The sequence below is a fragment of the Peromyscus californicus genome, unplaced genomic scaffold (genome assembly GCF_007827085.1).
Source record: "Peromyscus californicus insignis strain IS unplaced genomic scaffold, ASM782708v3 Scaffold_5__1_contigs__length_169319896, whole genome shotgun sequence".
Taxonomy (NCBI): domain Eukaryota; kingdom Metazoa; phylum Chordata; class Mammalia; order Rodentia; family Cricetidae; genus Peromyscus; species Peromyscus californicus.
The window spans coordinates 53,401,930-53,424,550 of NW_026294573.1; the positions used below are offsets into that span (position 1 = coordinate 53,401,930).

Below are 22,621 nucleotides of genomic sequence, written 5' to 3' on the forward strand. Positions count from 1 at the left end.
CCTGCTGGCACCATAAACTCATACCTCACCTAAATTACTTCCTGTTCTTCTAAATACATTTCATAATCATTCTTTCATTTTTCTCATAAAACTGTAAGATTCTTTGTGAAACATAGGACTAATATCCACAGCCCTTTCAGTGTACAATAAAACAAACAGATCATAAAAGCAATCATAAAGATGCCAGCCATTTTAAGCAGCTGATTCAAGTTATAAATTCAAAGGCCGGCTTTCACCCTCCTAATGTTCTTCTGCCTATTGTTGACCTAAATGGCTTCACCATGAACTGAGTGTCTGTTAATTGTAACTGAAGTTTGTGCACAGTCCTTAATTGTTCTTATAGCTTAAAACGCTTTAAAAATTGATTGATTGCTCTAATAGGAAAGAAAGACAGGAAGAAAACAATGGAAGCAGCCTGTATCTTCTTTGACTCTCCCATGTCATTTTAAATTATAGTGTTAGGAGTGTAACATGAAATGAAACTTTCTATTAAAATATTTTTTTAACATACCATTACTTCATAATCTGGGCCCAGTAGGTTTTCCCATCTGGATTTCAGCTCATTTTCTGTGGGGCCTGGGACTTCCTCTGGATATATATCTATAAGAAAAAGAACATTGAAGCTGCTATGAGCCAAACATACTTAACTAACAAATTCTTTAATAAGAGCTCAGCTTCAGCAGGAAAGGGAGAAACGAGTAAAAAGGAAAATGTATTCATTTAAATCTACCTGGTAATGTAAACCAAAGTGACTTAGGAGAATAATACAAAATGTAAAGCCACCCGGGACAAACTTGTTCAGGAATATTTTAAAGGGAAGAGGAAGTGATTAATTACAAATGAAACTTGAATATATAGTTTCTATGGAGATATCCCACTTATTTGGCTCAGTTTTATTTGTAGGTAGTTTACAATTTGATTTAAATGTAAATCTTTTCAAAGTAGCACCATTCCACCTCTTCACTGGAATGTAAGTGTGTATGGAGCTCGCACTGTAGTCAACAAGCCAGTGACACAACACAGCCAGGCTTCCACACGCCAGGACGGACAGAGAGGCTGTCTGTCCGGCTGCTTCCACACGCCAGGACGGACAGAGAGGCTGTCTGTCCGGCTGCTTCCACACGCCAGGACGGACAGAGAGGCGGTCCGGCTGTAAGCTGAATTTCTTCGGGTAGAAACTTTAATTTTACACCAGTCTTTTGCTTCTGCTTAATTATTAGGATATTTGTACCTTTTCAATGCTCTTGATTTAATGGTGTCATTATCGCACAGGTGAGATCATTTTAAAAGCAGACATATTTAAAGTGCCAGGCCTACCCTCCGTATAATCTTCCCCAGACTCTCAGAGTCTGAAGAATGCCTGACAGATAAAAGTCAAAGTACTAAAACTATCATTTGCACTTACATCCATACTAATACAGAGGATAAAAAGGTTCCACGTTTTTTAAGTTAAGTTCCTCATTTCTGCTGTAAGATCGGACATGTCACAGAACACTTATCACAAGTGACATAACCATCTGCCTACCATCAAATGTAACATGCAGCATCAGCTCTTTTCATCTCCAGAGCAGCTCACTTTGGCTGCAAAGAACGTTTAATTACATACTACAAATCATTAAGTTAAATAGGCTAACTTCAGAATCAGAGACTAAGACTAATGAACACTAAAGAACTTAAATTACTCCATTTACAAAAGAACATCCAGGAAATAACTATATTCATTGATACGCTAGATTACATTTAGGGGCAGCTAATCAAAGTTACTATTAAAATAAGTATCAAAATCATTTGGGTGGCATGTATTCCTGTGAATATTTCCTTAAGAAATTCTGAGTTCTTACAATCTCTTTTCTTTCTTTCTTCCTTTTTTTAAATTTATTAGTGTGGGGTAGAGGGCAGGAGGGAGAGTCTACAAGCTGCAGCACATATGTGGACATCAGAGAACAGCTTGTGTGGAACTGGCTTTCTCCTTCTGCCTTACATGGGTTCTGGGAATCAGCACTGGGTTTTCAGGCTTACTGCTAGTGCCTGTACCCACTAAACCATCTTTCCAGCCCCTTTACCAAATTCTTTAAGAGTGTCAACAATTTGCCTGTTCAGTGTCTTCCAGGTGCAGTTTCAGGTCTGCTAAAGGGTCTGAACAAAATCTACAACGTATTGAGAGAATTCTAAGTTTACAAGCATGGCTATCAGATGGCAGGAAGTTCATCCAAGTAAAAGACGACGCCGGTGATTCAATCCCCTTGGGACTGTCTTTACCTTCCAGGTACCCAATGAAAGCACAGACAGCTATGTATTTTAAAGCACAGCTCAAAGGACTAAGGGCCAGAGAAAGGCAGTTAATCTACTTGCAGCAGCAACAACAGCAGCAAAAAAAAAAAAAAAGCTGCACAAGGGGATGAAACAAGAGATAACAAGATTATCTTAAGCAACCATCATGCAGGTGAGACAGACTAACCCGTCACAGCAGCCAGAAGAGGCAGGCAAACTTGCAAACTGAAATTATACTCATGCATGAAGGAAAAAAATACAGTGAAACTTATTTTTAAAACATGAGCACATTAGCCGGGCGGTGGTGGCGCACGCCTTTAATCCCAGCACTTGGGAGGCAGAGCCAGGCGGATCTCTGTGAGTTCGAGGCCAGCCTGGACTACCAAGTGAGTTCCAGGAAAGGCGTAAAGCTACACAAGCTACACAGAGAAACCCTGTCTCGAAAAACCAAAAAAAAAAAAAAAAAAACATGAGCACATGCTAGGTGTGGTGGTGTACACCTTTAACCCCAACACTCTGAAGGCAGGAACAGGGAGAGCTCTGTGAGGTTGAAGCCAGCCTGTGGTTTGCATAGCAAATTCCAGGCTGCCAGGGCTACACAGTAAGACCCCCATCTCAAAACAAAAAAATAAAAATAAAAAAAATTTTAAAAAATTAACAACAACCAAAAAAAGGCATGGGTACAGTATAGGGAAGTAGAAACAGGAGCACTGTGAGTTCTAGGCTAGCCTGAGCTATATAGTAATACATTTTCTCAAAAACAAACAAAATAATGACAATAGCAATGAGATACCATATTTCTAAAACTATTTCTAATTTCAAATTTGATTTTCTCCTAGTTCTTTGATATCCACCTGAGATCAACTAAATTAAAATAGTAACAATGAACTGCACTCTAGTTGGATCCAAAAGGGAATGGGGGTGGCTCTTAACCTTGATCTTGAGTGAGACATTATTAATACCTTCCTTTGAGCTACCTTTGATAACATACAAAGAGCCCAAGGCCAGCTTCTCTGGACCATGGATGGTGTTCAATCTTTTCAGCAGTTTCCCTTAGCTGGCAAAGCCTTCCCGAGTAACTCTGTAAAAGGAATGAGCTATAACTCAGCATGCCTGCAAACACGAGTCCTGCTAACAGCTGGAGTGACAAAGTACAATGTAAAAGGTCAAAGTTGGAAACAATTCGAAATTTTTAATATAAATATATAGCAGCCTGCCATTTGATACAACATATAGAAAATTCATGTTAACTTTTATGAAGAGGAAACACTTCTATATATAAACAGACAGCTATAATATTAGATATAAATACAACTACAGCACACAAGTAAGAATATATAGTAATTAAAATGCTACGTAGTTAGTACATACTAATAAATATGCATTTGAAACACAATTAAACAAAGACTAAACAAAAATACACTTGGTGCTCTACTGCCAAATGTGTTGATTATATTAAGATTATAGTCAAAACACCCCATTTTATTAAAATTTAGGGGAGGGTGAGGCTGGTGGCAGCACTAGGGACTCAACCTAGGGCCTCATACATGCTAGGCTATCACTCTACCATGGTGGTACATCCCTAGCAAAATATGCCACCTTAAATCTCTAAGACGCCTCTACAGCATGAGCTTCCATCAGATAGAGACTGCTTTTACACAGGTCTCTAGTTGCTCCCTGGTTATTCGGATACTTGTAGCTTTACAAAGTTCTTGGTGTAATACTACTGTCTTTATAGCATAGGTCTGAGTCTGATTCCGCAGATACCAAACCATATTAACTATAGAGGAGGAAGGATTAATAAACAAAAAGGTTGAAGTACTCCAAAGAAAAGGCTACCTGGTTTTTCTAAGGCTTGTACGTTGTTCTTTTTTAGATTATCCGGGTTTTCTCCAATTTCCTCTGCTTCCGTACCCAAATTAGTTTCTGTTTCCACGGATCCAGTTAGGGCTGGTACTTTAGGTAGTTCTGCAACAGTTCCTAAAACAAGAATTGCTGGCTTGAATCACTGGTCCTATGGGGGAAGGGGCAGGGGGTAGCACATTCATATAAGCTTATTTCACTCCCATTCACAACTTTGCAGGACCTCACTGAAGCTGATTCCTTAAGTACTAAAGTTTTCAGTAAAGTAACTAATTAATACTAAAAAAATAGTTTGACAGTATTCAAAGAATGAGGAAATACAGAAAATGAAGGTGAGAAGCAAGGTTAAGTCCATGACAAAACAGGAATAGATTTCTTACAATATAGCTTTAGAAAAAAAAGAAAAAGAAACCAACAACCAGAAGGCTGTATGCTCTTGCTGCTGTGGATAGCAAGCATTCTTACCCTTTTACCCACAGAGCAATACACCTGACACCACCAACTGAGAAATCATATATGTACAAAGTATTTGATATTAGATAATAATACTACTTCTCTTTGCTGTGATAACAGTATGATTGTTTAAGAAAATATCCGTATTTCCATGATGCCCACACCACTCACTCTAAAATGGTTCAGAAGAAATATGGGGAGATGGCGACTATCAGATCTAAGTGGAAGGTAACTGGATTTTCATTCTGTTCTGTTCATTTTTCTATATGCTTGAACTGTTTTAACAACAAAGAGCTTAAACATACAATTAAACTCCTATGACTGTAACATGAGACTTTAAAACCACTCAAATAGTATTTTTTAGATCATTAATCAACTAATGTCATAAATGAATGCATATACATAATACTAGGATAAGAAATGCCAATCATTAATTGAAGCATTATTTATTTATAATAACCAAGACAGGGAAACAGCTTCAGTGAACACTTAGCATAAATACATAAATAAAATGTGTATATACAAAAATAATAAATATTATTGATTCTTTAAAAAGGAAATGGAATCAATTGTTAGAGCCTGGATGAGCCTGGAGGACACTATGTGAAATAAAATTAGCTCACTAGAGAAGGTGAGCTAACTACATGGCTCAACCCATTTGAGTTTTCTGCATAGTCAAACTCAAAGAAACAGTAAAAAGGCAGCTGCCAAGGAGGGAAGACTGACTTTAATGACATGAAGTTTTAATCACAGAGGATGGGGAAGTTCTATGGATAGGCTAGTCAACAAAGGGCACAAAGTTAACAACAGAGAATCTTTTTTTATTATTGATAGGGTCTCACTATGTAGCCCTTGCTGGTCTAGAATTTGGTATGTAGACCAGGCTAGCCTTGAAGTCATAGTCATCCATCTGCCTTTCTGAGTGCTGAAATAGAAGGCATGGCCACCACACCCAGTGTGAAGGTGAATCTAGAGTGTCAAGTTGATGTGATGGGCTTTTGTGGTTGATATATTGTGATATTTTATTTGTGCTGAAATGTGGTGATTGCTGTGGATATCGTTCTGTATAAATAAAACACTGATTGGCCAGTGGCCAGGCAGGAAGTATAGGCGGGACAAGGAGAGAGGAGAATTCTGGGAAGTGGAAGGCTGAGTGGGAGAGACACTGCCAGCCGCGCCATGACAAGCAGCATGTGAAGATGCCGGTAAGCCACGAGCCACGTGGCAAGGTATAGATTTATAGAAATGGATTAATTTGGGATATAAGAACAGTTAGCAAGAAGCCTGCCATGGCCATACAGTTTGTAAGCAATATAAGTCTCTGTGTTTACTTGGTTGGGTCTGAGCGGCTGTGGGACTGGCGGATGACAGAGATTTGTCCTGACTGTGGGCCAGGCAGGAAAACTCTAGCTACAGGTGATATTTAATTTGTATGTTAGTAAATAAAGTTTGCCTGGAGATCAGAGGAAATAAACTAACCCTTCCTTCCCTTCTTAAATTGTTTCTTGATTAAGTATTTGGTCATGGCAACGAGAAAAGCAACTAATATAATAATAACTTTTTCATTTTAGATTTATTTTATTTTACGTATATGAGTATTTTGACCATGTGGATGCCTCACGCCTAGAGAGATCAAAAAAGAAGATTTTGATCCTTGGAAGTTAAGTTTATTTGCTTTTTTTGTTGTTGTTGTTGCTGTTTGTTTGTTTGTTTGTTTAAGACAAGGCCCCACTATTTAACCATTAGTGGTCTGGAACTTACTAAGTAGATCAGGGTGGACTTGAACTCACAGATATTTGCCTGTCTCTGTCTCTATAGTATTAGGATAAAAGACATGCATCCCATGCCTGGTGAAACTGGAGTTAATAATAGTTTCTTTGTTAATGCGAATCAGAAGAGCTGGAAAGATGCTCAGTAGTTTAGAGCACTGATTGCTCTTCCAGAAGACTTGGGTTCCATTCCAAGCACCCACATGGCAGTTCACAACTGTCCGTAACTCCACTTCCAAGGGATCCAATGCCCTCTTCTGGCCTCCACAGGCACCAGGTACATGTGTGGTGTACAGACATGCATGCAAACAAAAACACTCATACAAACAAAGTAATAGAATAATTTTTTAAATTATAAAATGCCAACCAGAGCTCCTGAGGAAGCACAGAAATACAGTCAAATACAATGAGACCTTTAATAACACAGCACAGTGTGACTGTATGCCACAAAGACCCAAATACTGTCCAGGAAGATGCTTCAGCCAGTAAAGGGATTTGCTGCCAAGACAGATGACCTTAGTTCAATCTCCAGAACTCATATGGTAGAGCGAGAAAACTGTCTCCCCAAAGAAGCCCTCTGATATCCAAAAAAAAATGTATATTTTTCCACAATGAAGACTGCTATTTTATAATATTATTGACAAAAATATTACTTTTAATAAAAATATTCTTGATAAAAATTTGTTTTTATTTTTTCACCATACTTCAACAGACAAATCAAGAGATAACTAAAGTAAAACACATCATAAAAGCAATCTAGGATCTGAAGCTTGAGAAAAGTCAAGGTATAAGTAAATGAAGGGTCCTGGATCAAAAGTGATTGCCATCTCCATTTCGAGGCACTCTGGGCTTGCTCAACCAGTGCTTGCCTCCTGTCATCTGGGCTGGTGCACCGCAGCAGGCCAGGGAAATGACTCTGCGAAGGAGACAGACTGGCCCATCTCTCCACCACTGCAGTACACAAGATAAGGGACATTTCCTACTCAACCTCCCAGACCATACCTTTGCCGTCCTTCCGAACTCAGCTCCATGGAGAAGAGAGGGGTGGGAGCATTCATTACCTCTGTCTGAAGGCTGTTCAAGTGGAGGATCAGATGAAGATGTTCTCCTGCGCACTAGAGTTAGCTGCACCACCTGCCCTGCATTTCGCAATACTTCAACAACATCCTGGTTGGCAAAACCCTGAATATTCACACCGTCCACCTATGACATCAGGAGACAGAACAGGGTTTTAAGTAAACTATCACCCTTTTTGTCTTGTTCTTTGAAAGAAGGTCTTATTATGTAGCGCAGAGAAACCAACTCAGTACATAGCTCAAGTTGGCCTCAGATTCACAATGTTTTTCTTGCCTCAGCCTCCTGAATGCTGGAACTAGAGACATGTGAGTCATCGTGCCTATCAACTACTTCCATTTTTGATTTTGGCAGTGCTGAATAAAATGGGGTAACTAATTTTACTCCCCAAATACTGCATATTAGATTGGAAAGTATTTTTGAATAAAAATTAAAAACTAGTTTTGCTGAGAAATTTACATGCAAATAAGAAAATAAAGTCAAACTTATATTCTTAAGTCACACATTTTAAATATCAGTCTGACAGAGGCAAAAGGCTTTACTGTCTAATGATAATGAAAATTTTTAAAAATTAAAAAGCTATAAAACCTGGTTAATTGTTACAGTTTTCAAATGTACCTATAAAATTCATTACCAACACTGAAGAGCTACTCCTGTGTAGCATCACTACATAATATTTTCCAAAGAAACACACTGATTTCACACCATTGAGTCTTCTAGTGTTCTGAGAAATGTACGTGTGAAAGCCTGGCAGGCCAGCCCACTGCTTTAGATTTCCTCCTAACTTCTCAAAGCATGCAATGCTCTGCTGGCCTCCAGACCCTACACACCGTCAAAAGCATCTGATAATCTTTAAGGTAAAAGCCAGTATTCACGAAAGGTGCTTCCTTAGATGAACTCTAATCACATCACCCATCATCTGATACTATGTAACTCAGTGTTATACGTGCAATGTGAACAGAAAGCAAAGCGTGTAGACATAATTTACTTCTACTAAAAGGGGAGACTAGCCAGGCAGTGGTGACGCACATCTTTAATCCAGCACTCAGGAGATAGAAGCAGATGGATCCTGACTTAGAGGTCAGCCTTGTCTACAGAGCAAGTTCCAGGACAGCCAGGGCTATATAGAGAAATCCTGTCTCAAAAAACCAAAAATGAGAAAAAAGGGGAGGGGGGAAATACACCTAATTTTACTAGCAAAAAGTTATATTCTCAAATATATAAAGTATTTCCATTTTTGATGTACTCAAAATTATTTAGAAAAAGCAGCAAGAAGAACTGGTAAATGGATTATTCACTATATCAAATAGATGAATGTATAGAGACATTTGGGGAGGGGGTTGGTTTTTCAAGACAGGGTTTTTCTGTGTAGCCCTGGCTGTCCTGGAACTTGCCCTGTAGACCAGGCTGGCCTTGAACTCACAGAGATCCGTGCTGAGATTAAAGGCATGTGCAACCACTCTGTGGCACATACAGATTCTTAAAAAATATTTCCTAGAAGATATAAAAATATCTTTCAGATACATTTCAATGCATACATTTATTTAAGTAAATGTATAATTTTTCCTACCAATATGTTTAGTGGAATATTTCCTCTTTGACTGGAATAAATCATATTTAGAGCCTAAAATCATAAGAGCCTGAATCAATGAGATTTCACTGCACTAGTAAAGCTAATTTTTTAAAATCTTATGAGCTGGGCATGGTGGAACATGTCTTTAATCCCAGCACTTGAGAGGCAGAGGCAGGTAAATCTCTAAATTCAAGGACAGCCAGGTCTACAAACTCAGGTCTAGGCCAGCCAATGCTATATAGTGAGACTGTGTCTCAAAAACAAAATAAAACAGAGCAAAAACAAGAACAACAACAAAACACTAAAAATAATAAAACTAAAATTACAAAATGAAACTAAGCCATCTTCTCCTGCATATGATAGAAAAACTAACCTTTCTCCAACTTGATTCAAATGTACAAAAGACAGCCGTTACTTACAGCCACTATTTTGTCATTCACTTGAATTTGGCCATTGTGATATGCAGCACTGCCTGGTATTATACTTTTCACATAAATCCCTGAAGCTTCCCCTGAAAGTGCATAGACATACAGAAAAAAGGAAGAAAGCTAAAATTAGGACCCGATTGCAAAATTCTTATCAAGAGGTTAATTAGCTAAAGAGGCTGACTAGAGACTTCATAAATACTATTTTGAACACATGCAGGGAAATTGATGGATTATTTCAAACTGTCACCATCACAAGTGACCTGAATTCAAAATGATTTGACTGATGAATACCCTTCTGGAAAAATAATCAGTAATGGAACCTTGATGAATGCATTTCTCTCTAAGCTGGGATTCTAGAGGGCCAGGATGAACCCTGGTCTATCGTTACTTGAACTGCTGACTCAGCGCAAGCACTCATCATTTTTCACTAGCACTAAGGCGAGTCACACATATTCCTGCCTATATTTAGTTGAGTGCTCATGTGTGTCATCTAGATACAGAGAAAAGCACATGTGTTCTTTTTAAAAAGCTAGTATAGGGGCCAGTAAGATGGCCTGGCAATCTGAGCTCAATCCCAGGAATACACATAAAGGTGGAAATACTCCACAAAGTGGTCCTCTGACCTCTACATGGACCCCATGACAGGCACACACATCCCTGTACACATACAATAATAATTTTAAAAAATAGAATGACCTCAGCAGCATGAAATAATCCTTATATTATAAAATTAAATATTTAACCACAAATAGTTATTAAAAAATTATAACCATATAAAAAGTACATTCCCAAGAGAAAGAAGTACAAAGGAAACTGAAAATTTAAAAAACTACCTGTTAATGATTTTACTAAGTTCCTTCTGCCAGCATAATTATACATAAACTTCACTGAGTCATATCCCAGGTCTTTCATATCAGGAAAAATCATTTATTTTTTAGTATCATCTTCCACATTATTCCTTCCACAAAGTCTGACACCCAGACTGACACTGCACCAATGCCAAGGGCTTCCCTAACTCTACAAGTCTGCTTCTTCCCCATCTAATCTGCCTTCCTCACTACCACAAATGCTTCAAGTCTCTCTCAACTTCAATCTTTCATCTGCCATGCTAGAACAGTTGCGTGTCTTTACTAAAACATGCATTTCCAGTTATCTTCAAACACTGAAAGAGTTTTAAACTTTAATTATACTCCCTCAATAGACTTTTTGTTTGTTTGGGTTTCTAAGATGAAGTTTCTCTGTGTTGCCCAGACTGGCCTCAAATTGTGACCCTTCCAACTCAGCTGCTAAAGTGACTGAGGTCACAGAAGCATGCCACCATGCCTGTTCAAATCCCAGCACCAAAATCAATAAGCCAAAAATAAGTGGAATAAAGTGCAAGTTATTTCTATACATGTTTCTGAAAGCTGTTGCTGTTTCAAGTGTCTCATTTTTTTTTTTTGCACATTTGCTCATCCTCTCAAAACCACCCAAGCCCACACATGTTTTGAAAGTAGAGAAGTAAAAAGATTCTTTCCTGTACTCAGTAAGACAAAGATCAAATTTTCTCTCATTCATTAATTTCGGCTTAGGCATTGAGGCATAAGTTTAGGAACTCAGCCACAACTCAACTTTAACAAGATATAAGATAGTGATAACAACTCAATATGTTTTCTGCAACATTACTTTTTAAATCCATACTTAGCTTTTAAGAGACTTATTTAAATTCTGAACCTAAAAAGGGTGGCACATAGAAGAATCAGAAGTTTTGAAATTAGATATTTCATTAGGCTGAAATAGCACAAAGTGGCCTGACAGGAATTTCATTCAGGCCTATGAATACATTAGCACTCTTAATCTCCCCACCTGCTCCAATGCATGATGACAACTTTTTTAAGGAATTAACTTTCTATACTTGCTATTTGTCAGAAAAACTAAAATATTTCATAACTAAACTTTCATGTAACTATCAAATATATTTTAAAGGTTTATTTTTACTTAACCTAGTAATTCTTCAATAACCAAGGGAAAACTAACAGTGAAAGAAAACAATTTTATTAGAATCATGTATTCTCACAATGCACTTCCCTTATATGAAAAAAAATAGTTCTAATGAAATACTTTTCTCTTTTTTTTCATGATTAAACACAAATATATTTTGGGCAGTCACAATATACAACATATGCAGTGATCAATTTACTTTATCCCAGACATAATACTGTATAAAATGTTAACAGTCACACAATATTCAAAACAGAATTACTCTAGAAGCATAGGAAAGTGAAGTCCCAATGGTACAAAACGATCTGTACATTAAATTCCTTTGTTACTAACTATAAAGCTAGCTGTTAAACTACTGAGGCAAAATCTGACTCTAATCACTGAAAAGTAACTGCTTGCTATTATAGATTCACAGTTTTATTGTTTGAGTTTTAAATTAAAGTCTGTAGGTACTTAATTTTATTATCTAGAAACCTTAACATCCTTTATAATTATCCAAAATATGAGGTAGAAATGATTCATTTACCTGAATGAGCTGTTCCAACATAGCCAACAATTCTAATCCCAAGACTCTGTCCATCTTTTTTAACAAGTTCAACATTGTAAGTTTCAAAAAGAGAACAGTCCTACAGGGAAATAATACACCCATTGTTACATTTTTAGTTGCATAACTATATACACAGTCAATCTGTGCACCCAGTTTGCCAAGTTTTTTTCTGTGACAAACTGAATTTTAAGATGATCCCCATGATTTCCCATCCCTGGACCTGCCCCTGTGCTTGTAAAATCACATGGCAAAGGGGAGATTATTCAAGTGGGCCTAATCTAATCAAAGAAGCCCATTATAAGTAATTTTCCCCTGCTGGTAATAGGAAGGGCAAAGAAAAAGATTTTAAACATGAGATTTTAAAGATGAGCTTGTGGTTCGAAGGTGGAGGGGTCATACAAGAAAGATGGGACCAAGGGGACCCTAAGGGCTTGAAAGATGGAGGCCAACAAAGAAAAGGTCCTCCACCCTACAGCAAAGAACTGTATTCTTCCCCCAACCTGAAACAAGCTCATGAGCCCGGATGTCACGAACAGAGCCCAGATGAACCAAGACCTTTCATTTACCCTTATAAGAATCTAGGCAGAAAACCCCGCCAAGCCCACTCTGAATTCTGAACTACAGAAATGCAAACTGACCAAAGGTATTATCTACAGCTGCTAAATAACTAACAACTTATAACATAACAAGAAAAAATTAATACAGCCACTTAGAAAAACCTCAGGCTCTATTTTCTGAAAGAATCACAAGCCTAACAATTTAGAACCCAAGGGGAAACTAGTTATAATATATAGTATTTTTAAAACTGGCTCTAAAACTTTAATACCATCTTTAAATATTTCTGCAAAGGGATAAGATATCTAAACACTAACACTGCTTTCAACTCCAAACATCAGCATCAGAAACTAAGCCACACATCACAGAGCCTTGTGGACTAGGTGAGAAGACTTCAGTGAGTTTGAGTAATGAAGGAAACTGGTATCAATTAGCATACAACTTGAAGAAACTAAAAGTTAACTGCTAATATCAAGGAGAGAAAACTCCTGTTCATATGGTACCCAGTGAGTGATGTCTCTGAAGGTAAGTGCTAGCTTTCCCTGTGTTCTAACAGAGTCTCCTTCTCTTCCTGCCTCTTCATACTTTTATTCATGGGGAGGAGGAATGGGGAGACAGTTCAGTCAGCAAAGCACTTGCTGCGCAAGTGTGAGGAACAAAGTTCAAAACCCTAGGGCCAGATGTTAAAAGCCAGACATGGTAGCACATACCAGTACTCTCAATACTGGGGAGACAGACGCAGGATCCTGGGGCTTGTTGCCCATCCAGTCTGATTGAAATGGCAAGTTCAACTTTGTGAGAGACTCTATCTCGAAAATAAGGCACAGAGCAATAGTGGAAAACAATGATTTCTGGCTTCAAGGCATATGTGTGTGCATGTACTTGCACACATGCCCCTGTGTATGCACACACACCACACCAAAAAAAGGGAAGAGAGAAACACACATGTCTAACACGAGTTCTCCTCTGCTTCGAATGTGAGCACGGAAGTGACTTATACTAGGGAATTGCATATCTTGCATTGTATCACAGGCAGCATCTGATGTAAAAAGAATGGTTTTATACTCACAGAACCAAGGGTCCTGTTGGCTAGAGCAGGCTGGGCAACAGGTAAGGATACAGGGGTAGGAGGTGTTACTGCAATTTCACCAACAGGGTCTCTGGCCACCAGCATCCTTACTGAATTCCCACAGTTCCTTAGCACCTGAGCAACTTGTTCACTGGTCATCCCTTGCACATTTGTACCACCAATCTTCAAAATGTGGTCCCCTGTCTGTAGTCTCCCATCCTTTGATCCAAGAAGGAAAAACAAAATTATTCAGAGAAATCAATTAACAGCTTAGTAAAAATACACCAAACTTTCAATTCTGGCAAAATGACTGACAAAGCCAGTTCAAATGCTGGACAAACGTAACACTTCTAATGATCTACTCAGCTGACAAAAGATAAAGCAATTCCTTGTAGAACAACACCAAACCGGAAGGGTCCAAAATGAAATAAGTAATCAGAACTCTAAAAATGGGTCTCTGCTCAAGGGTTTTAATTTATGTCTGACAGTGTAGAGCTAGAGTATAATGACCATGTAGGTAAAGAAAAGATCAAAAGCTGAGGACTTCCAGAAGGATGGTCAGAATGAAAGGTTCCAGCATAAAGTTAAGGACCTCCTAAGGCCAAAATGCTAAGTAGCATGACCGGTAACAGAAAGTTGCCAGCATGGCCAAAAGAGGCAGAGAAAAGAGGATAGTAATGAGCAGCTAGAACAGACAGATAGATGGAGAGTCATTTTCTATGACTGGGAAGCAAAGTCAGCAAAGGAGTGACATCATGACTAGTTAAATTTTCTAAGATCTTGCCAACTTCTGTGCTTAAAATAGACTTAGGAGGAAACAATTCAAGCAGAGACAGCAGCAGGGAGGCTCTAACAATGACCTCAAGATTACATGGCGTGGACAAGTTAGTTTCAAATTGAGAAGGAAGAGCTACATGTATTTTCTAAGAACCACCAACAGGATGTGTTGTGTGGTATTTGTTTTGTTTTTCTGACAAATAAAACTTGCCTGGAGATCACAGGGTAGAGTTAGCCACTAGTTAACCACAGAGGCTAGGCAGTGGTGGCACACACTTTTAATCCCAGCACTTAGGAGGCTTACTCCTTTAATCCCAGCATTCAGGAAGTGGAGACAGGAATATAAGTCGGGTGGAAACAGGCTCTTGGCCCCCCTTTTGGTCTGAGGATCCAGAGGGTAAGAAGTCACTAGTGACTGCTCTTTTGCTTCTCTGATCTTTCAGCTTTACCTTAATATCTGACTCCTACTTTTCATTGATTAGACTAATTAAGATCACACTTCAAGGATGACTGATAACTTCTACACGTGATGTCAAGGAAAGGGAGAAGGAACTAGAACCCCAACATTTTAGCCTATACAACTAGAAAAGATAGACTTATCATGAACTGTGCTAAAGAAGACTAAAGACTAAAGAGTAACAGATGAGTGGGAATAGAAATGTGTACATCCATGTGTGTATTGCATATATACTGCATCACAGAAAAGTTTAAGATATAATTCATGAAGATATACACCAGTTAAAATTATTTATAGATATTTATATATGCCCTCTTTGTGAAAATTCTGATCCATCTGCATTTTGCCTAAATTTATTTCATCTGAAAACTTGAATCCTATTAAAATTACCTTCAGTAGTGTATATTAAAGATATCAAAATATCAACAATGATGGTCTAGAAGTATACAGGCCTGCAAAGTACCTTACAGGTTACAATAACTCCTATGGCCAGCTATGGCAGCACATGCCTATGATCTCAGCATATGGAGGCAGGAAAACTGAGGCCACCCTGAACCATATAAAGAATTTGAATACAGCCTAGACTATATAGTGAGATAATTTCTCAGAAAACCAAAAAGAAAGCCAGCCAGCCGTGGAGCGGGGTGAGGGGTGTTTGCCTTTTAATCGAAGCACATGGATCTCTGTGAATTCAAGACTAGCCTGATTTACAAAGTAAGTGGCAGGATAGCCAGAGCTATATAGTGAGACCCTATTGCAAAAGAAAGAAAACCAAAAATAAAGGAGAAAAAAAAGAGAGGGAGAGAATTAATTAATTCAATCTTGTTCAAAGGGGAATTTAAATTTAAAATGAGAAAATTTAGTTTAAAAGATTGGCTGGCCAGGCCTAGTGGCACACATCTTTAATTTGCCTTCAGGAGGCAGAGACAGTTGCATCTCTGTGAGTTCAAGGCCGAGTCTAGTCGACATAGAAAAGTACAGGCCAATGCCACACAGTGAGATGCTGTCTTTCAAAAAAATAAATAAATAAAAGAAAATGTTGACTGATCTAACCAGGTTCAAAAGACTACTAAGTAGCAATCCCAAAGCTCAATCCAAAAGTGGTTTACTGGCTGTCTGGCCGTGGTGGTAAAGGTCTATAATCCCAGCAGATAGGAGGAAGGAGACTATGGTGTTCAAGGTCATTATGGGCTTCATAGAAGTTCGAAGTGCCTGGCTTGCATAAGACTTAAAAAAATTCAATCCAAGCTGTACACTGATATACAGCAGGTCACTCTCTAATATACAAGGATACTAGTACATAAGATGTTTATTATTTACCTACTCACCAAGAAACTGTCTATCACTATCAAAAGATTTTTAATAGAATGAACATGAAAAAAGACATTTGCAACTTGGAACACAAAGGGCTTGCGTGTAAAGCAGTGAGTGCTGGGAGAATTTGTTCTGAGCTTCATAATCATGCTTCCAGGTGGCATCATTTAGAAGTCATGCAAGAAATACTGAAGGAGAAGTTTTAAAAGACTAAAGACAAAAAGGTCAGTTTGCTACTCTTCCTATTTTTCGAATCTGCACAATTCTGAATGCAGAAAGGATTCAGATCAAAATACTGAGTACAAAGCTATATTCTGTGCTGTGAATGCTATAGAAGGTTCTAGAAACATAAGATAAAGTGGTATAGCAGTTCAATCCTTAAACATCTGGAAAGGTTTAAGAAAAGAAACAAATACAAGGAAAAAACTATTGGAGGAAGGGAATAAAGACTAGCTGCCTTTCTACTTTAATGATGGTGAATTGATATTCTGTTTCTACCCATGAAATATCCTAGGCAAAATAAATACCTACACTTAAGGGGATATTCAGGGACCTAGAAGATGCTGTACAAGCCTTGGCAACCTGAGCTTGATACCTGGGACACACACACACACACACACAAATTTTCAAAGTGACAAATAAAAATTTTAAAAGAATGAGGGCTTCAGTGGCACTGATGAAAATGGGCAAAGCTGCCTGGTAGTTGGACCATCAGGAACAGAAGTGGGGCCTAGCCAAAATAATAAAGAAGGTTGGCTTAGCAAACAAAGAACATGTCACCATCAAGTATATATTTAGTCACTTCTCAAATGATTTTTCCCTATTTTACTTCAATTCTTAATTTAAAATCATGTAGATAATTTGCATCTGTCACTGAGAGTCAAACATCTTCATACAGAAAAGCAGGTGTTCTAAGGAATTAGTAAGTGCAAAAATATCCGTCAGATTGATAGGAAAGATGCTCAAATGGCAGCTGCCTTGTCTGAGTCCAGCAGCCTCAAACCTGCATTTCACTGATATTCTTACCATTCTCTTTCCACAATGTATCTATAGATATTCTTGTTCTTTAAATCACAAATCAATGAAAGCTGATAAAGAACTGTGCAACACCTGAGCACACAATATGCTGTGCTATAGCCAGCAAGGCCTTGAAGTTGTGATTCTCCTGCCTCAGCCACCAAGTAGTTGTACTTCAAGAACAAAAACAAAACAACTAACTTCTGAAAACATTTTAATGCTTATGCAAAAGTAGAATAAAATGTTCTAAAGGATGGTGTGGTAGCAGCACATGTCTTTAATCCCAGCACTCGGGAGGCAGAGGCAGGTAGTGTACTCCCACCCAGTTTTTAAGCTGCCTTGCTACTCTTTTCCCTTTCAGAGAGGATCTCTGGGATGGCGCATCTTCCTTGTCAATTTGACTTAATTTGGAATTACCTACGAGACATACTTCTGGGAATGTCTCTGAGGGTGTTTCCAGAGTGATATAAGGAAGACCCACTGGACGTAAATGGCACTATCCCATAGCTAGGGCCCTGCACAAATGACCGGGAGAAAGTCAGCTAAGCACCAGCATTCCCTGCTCTGTGCTTTCTGGTCTACCCAGATATAAGGAGTCCTACCTAGCTAAATGCTCAAACTGCTATAAACTCTGCCACACTTTCTTCCATCATGATGGAGCATACTCTTATATCTTGAATCATATGGTGATAATAATGAGAAAAGTAGCTAATGCACTAGCTTAGGAGTGTTGAGAGAACTCCTCAAGGCTATGCTGGGGTGCTACATGATGGTTACAGCAAGAGGATTTAGAGGATTTTATCAGACATTAGCAGGAAGAAGACCAGCTCTGTCACTCTCCAGCTGTACAACTTTGAACAATTTCTTAAAGTTTTCATACCTATAATTTGGAAATAAAACTTAAGACTGTTTTGAGGATTACATTAAAATGATGTATATTAGGCAGATGACAATATTTGGCACAAGCTCCTGCTTCTCCATTACAAAGCTGTGATGGGCAGGCCCCTAGCCCCTCCTAGATGATCTGAAACAGTGACGATCCCTTCCAGGAAAGGGTGAGAATCAGACTTGGGCTTTTCCCAACAGTGCCTCAATGGGATTAATCTGGGAAACTCTGCACATCACAGTGTCCTTGTGAAAACTTATAATGCACATTAGTATATTAAAAAGCTCGGAAAATTCTTACAGTAAAGGAACTTATTTGATTTCATTTAAATTTATTTGGTTCTTTGTTTTTCAAAATAACTGCTGCACTTTGCACTTTGCAAATGTCATCCCATCCAGCAAAGAAGCCTGTTAAAATTGCTAGGGGGAAGGGGACAAGGGAGAGAAACATAAGAATATTCTACAATGTCTCACTCCTTCCTAGGTTATAAATAAATAAATAAAAATAAAAAAATTAAAGATTTATTTCAGGGATGGAAAAATGGCTCAGCAGTTGAGAATGCTTGTTGCATACTCATGAGGACTGGAGTTCAAATTCTAGCACTCACGCAAAAAGCCCAGTATTCTGCCAATGCCTGTTACTCCAGCTTCTGGGATCCCACACCCTCTTCTGTCTTCCATGCTCACAACTCATACACACACTGTGCTTGCAGACATACACACAAAGAAGTATTTGCTTAATATCTTTTATTTTATGTGTATGAGTGGTTTCCCTATATGTATGTAAGTGCACCAGCTGCACACCTGGTGTTCTCCAGAGGTCAGAAGAGAGTGTTGGATTCCCAGTGCTCTTAGCAACTGAATCATTTCTCCAGCATCCACTATAGGTATGTTTTAAAAACACACACAATGATCATTCTCATTTTAGTCACACACATGTGTGTTGGATGTAGCATGTATGTGTATTATATGTATAAGTATATTCAGGTGCATACATCTTTGCATGTGTGTGGAGAACGGAAGAGGACGTTGGATATCCTGCTCTATCATTCCTTACTTTCTTACCTTGAGACACAGTCTTTCACTGAACCTGGAGAGAGGCTGGCAGGCAGCAAGCCCCAGCAATCCCTCTCATCTCCTTCCCCATAGCACAGTTTCGGGCAAAGGAAGCCACACCTGCCTGGCTTTTTATGTGGGTTCTGGGGATCTGAACACATGTCCTCTTGTTCGTGCAGCAAACATTCTTACCCACTAAGCCACTTCTCTAGCCCTCAATGCACCTTTATATTTAAATAAACTTTAAAGACAGGATAAGGCACAAAAAGCTAAAGATGAGGGAAAGATTCACAGTCTTTCTGTTGTTTATTTCAAATTTTTGAATAATGTATATTTTAAATAAACTTTTAAGATTTATTTTACTTTAGGTGAATAAGTATTTTGATTGCATGGATGTATGTGCAATACATGTGCTTGTGGAGTCAGAAGAGGGTGCTGAATTCTGTGGAACTGATGGTTGTGAACCACTGTGTGAGTGGTGGGAGTTAAACTCAGGTTCTCTGCAACAAGTGCTCTTAAACACCGAGCCATTGCTCCCACGCCCCGTATTTTTTAATGGCTAATTCACTCAAATGCTTTAAGACGATCAAGAAGGACTCCTCACACATGTACTGAAAGGTCAGAGTTCACTGATATTAATCATTTTTATTGTACCATACAGAACTTAAGTGAATTTGACAGCTGTCACAAGTCTGGGGTCCCTGCCTTAGTCTCACTAATTTCCCATTAATTTCTAGTTTCCCTCTGCTTTTGTGCCATAGGTGCAAACAAAGGTGGAAAGGAATAATAATTATTACTAATACTATAAGAATCGCTCTGATTTCAAAGACACATGAAAGGCATAAGACCCCAAGGTACCCATAGACCAAATGTTAAGAATTTCTATAAATAAATATACTTGGATGCAGAAAGGACAGGAGGAAGGGTGAGGCTAAATAATTTCATGAGATTCAGCCATCTCTGTGAGAAATAAGGAGCTGAGGAACCTATCTGCCTCAAAGCTGAATCTGTACAACAAATTCATCATGTTTACTTAACAGTGTATTAGGAGAGATATGTTTACAAGGAGACATAATAATCATTGAGATTTTTATGTGTTTTCTGATTGTAGAATTTAAGTTACTTCTGAATTATCATGAGCATTCTATACAACATGAGCTCAAACGCAAATTTCTACAGTAATTTCTAAATCTAATTATGGGAGGCTGGTTTCCAGAGGACCCAGTCTGGTTCCCAGCACCTACATAGAAGGCTCACAAGTGATTGTAACTCCTGTCCAGGATATCACACACTCTCTTCTGGCTTTCATGGGTACCCACACACGTGACATACACAAACAGAGACACACATATACCGATAAATAAGTAAACAAATAAAAACAAATATAGAATTTAACATTTTCTTCCATGTAAAATTAAACGGAAAAGAAAATGGTCAAGCTCTTACATGGCCTACTTGTTGAAACACTGCTAAACAAGAAAGGTACACACTTGTCTTATAATACCAGAAAATAACCAAGTGAAATCTTACAGGTATAACGTTGGGACAAATGGACTTCTGTTTAAGTGATTACTAATCAGGGAGGGTGTGTGTCACGGGGTACATGTGGAAGTCATAAGACAACACTGTGGAGTTCATTCTCTTCTTCTATCAGTACATCGGTTCCAGAATCAAGTTTAGGCTGCCAGGCTTTGTAGGACCTTTACGAGCTGAGCCATGTCACCTACCCCAGGACAAAATCTTCTGATTCTATCATTGAGCCCTTGAAAGATAGGCTGAAGCTGGGCGGTGGTGGCACACGCCTTTAATCCCAGCACTGGGAGGCAGAGGCAGGCGAATCTCTGTGAGTTCAAGGCCAGCCTGGTCTACAGAGCGAGATCCAGGACAGGCACCAAAACTACACAGAGAAACTCTGTCTCGAAAAACAAACAAACAAAAAACAACAACAACAAAACAAGATAGGCTAAAGAATAACACACATGTTCAAAGTGCAGATATTCATTAACAATTCCTTACAATAAAAAAATTTTCTTCTTATGTAATCAAAACCCTGTTGGAGGTGAGAAAAATTGAATTAGAAACTGTTTAAATAAAGCAAATTTCATAAACTCTAATTATTGAGTCATGTATCCTAACAACTCATGCTATAAAATTGACTTCAAATCATACAAGTCAAATTTTATAAAAGCAAAATGATAAACAAAGTCAACTTACTCGGTCTGCCAGTCCTCCAGGAACAATAGTTCTCACCACCACGCCACTTGACTTTCCTCCAACTATCCCAAACCCTAATCCAGAGCCATCATTAATGAGCTCAACATCTTCAGTGTGGCCCCAACACACCTGCAAATGAATGGCAGGACAGAGCCAGTGTTGGTAAAGCACATTCCTATATGGTAATATATAACACATACTACCCACAACCTAGTACAGGGTACATAGGGAACCAATGAATATGCATTTGCTGAAAGACAGGCAGACTATTACAAAGATTTCAGGGAGCTGGGGGAAAGGAAGGGTCATAAAAAATATATACCAATGAAGAATCCTGAAAAGCTGAATGAAAGTAGAAATTTAAATTTTACTACAAGTACTAATGGCACACACCTGTGATCCCAACACTCATGAGGTGGAAGCAGGAGGATCAGGAATTAACAGCCAACCTCGGCTACATAGTGAGGTCAAGGAAAACCTAAACTACACAAGACCATGCTCATAGAAATAAATCAATGTAATACAAAGAAAGCAAGCATTCAATAAGAGGGAAACACAAGAACAAAGCTGGGCCAGACAACAGAATGAGGCAAAGGTTGGAAAGAATAACAAGACTAAAGCAGTGACTTAGGAAAATTAATCTGTCAGCACTGTGAAGAACCAAAGGTTAATACTCTGACTAAAAAGTGTAGGGAGAGTGAAGTCCTGAGTGAACATGTACTGCTTGACATGGGCATAGCCGTATCAAGGACCCATGTCTCAGGCTCAGGGAAATGACAAAGTTTTCCTCCGGTCCACATGCAGACATTGATAGTGTGTGCAGAACATGTCCACCATAGCTTTTCCAGAAGCTCTCCCACAGAGACTGCTCCCACAGATCAGCTAAGTCTTTCTCCTGTTCTGCTGCATGCAATAGCCCTAGCTCCCTGTTCAACTGCATACAATGATCACGTTGAGCTTCCAGGGTGCTGCAGCTTCGCCATCAAACAGCCCAGTCCACCCAATCTCATCGTTTTGTGCACCATGTGTCTGTGTGTCAGTTCTTTCCTCATTTCCTCATTGCCTCCCAGTCAGGGTTCCCAGACTCATGCAAGGATGTGGCAGACTAGAACACTTATCAGGGAAGACAGAGGCTCACTCAACTCAAAATACTAGCAACATAATCATACAAAAAGACATAAGCAATTTTCCTCTATCAGACTCTGTGACAAATGCACATACCTTCATATAATTCAACTGCAGAACAAAATCTCCCATGAGATAATGCAGTCATCTTCATTAGTTAATTTTTCTATTCTACAATATTACCAAGCCTGAAC

General features: G+C 38.6%; 1 protein-coding gene across 8 annotated transcripts in view; it reads right to left on the bottom strand.

Annotated features, from left to right (window-relative positions):
• Nucleotides 1-22,621, bottom strand: part of Patj (PATJ crumbs cell polarity complex component) — a 328,062-nt gene that overhangs the window by 276,524 nt on the left and 28,917 nt on the right. For all 8 annotated transcript variants that reach the window (XM_052718902.1, XM_052718903.1, XM_052718901.1 and 5 more), the window contains exons 7-13: nt 21,303-21,431; nt 13,583-13,801; nt 11,938-12,037; nt 9,423-9,514; nt 7,418-7,559; nt 4,111-4,251; nt 512-600 (exon numbers count right to left, since the gene is read on the bottom strand). In XM_052718902.1, coding sequence (XP_052574862.1) covers nt 512-600; nt 4,111-4,251; nt 7,418-7,559; nt 9,423-9,514; nt 11,938-12,037; nt 13,583-13,801; nt 21,303-21,431 — 912 coding nt within the window. The remainder of the gene's footprint in view (nt 1-511; nt 601-4,110; nt 4,252-7,417; nt 7,560-9,422; nt 9,515-11,937; nt 12,038-13,582; nt 13,802-21,302; nt 21,432-22,621) is intronic.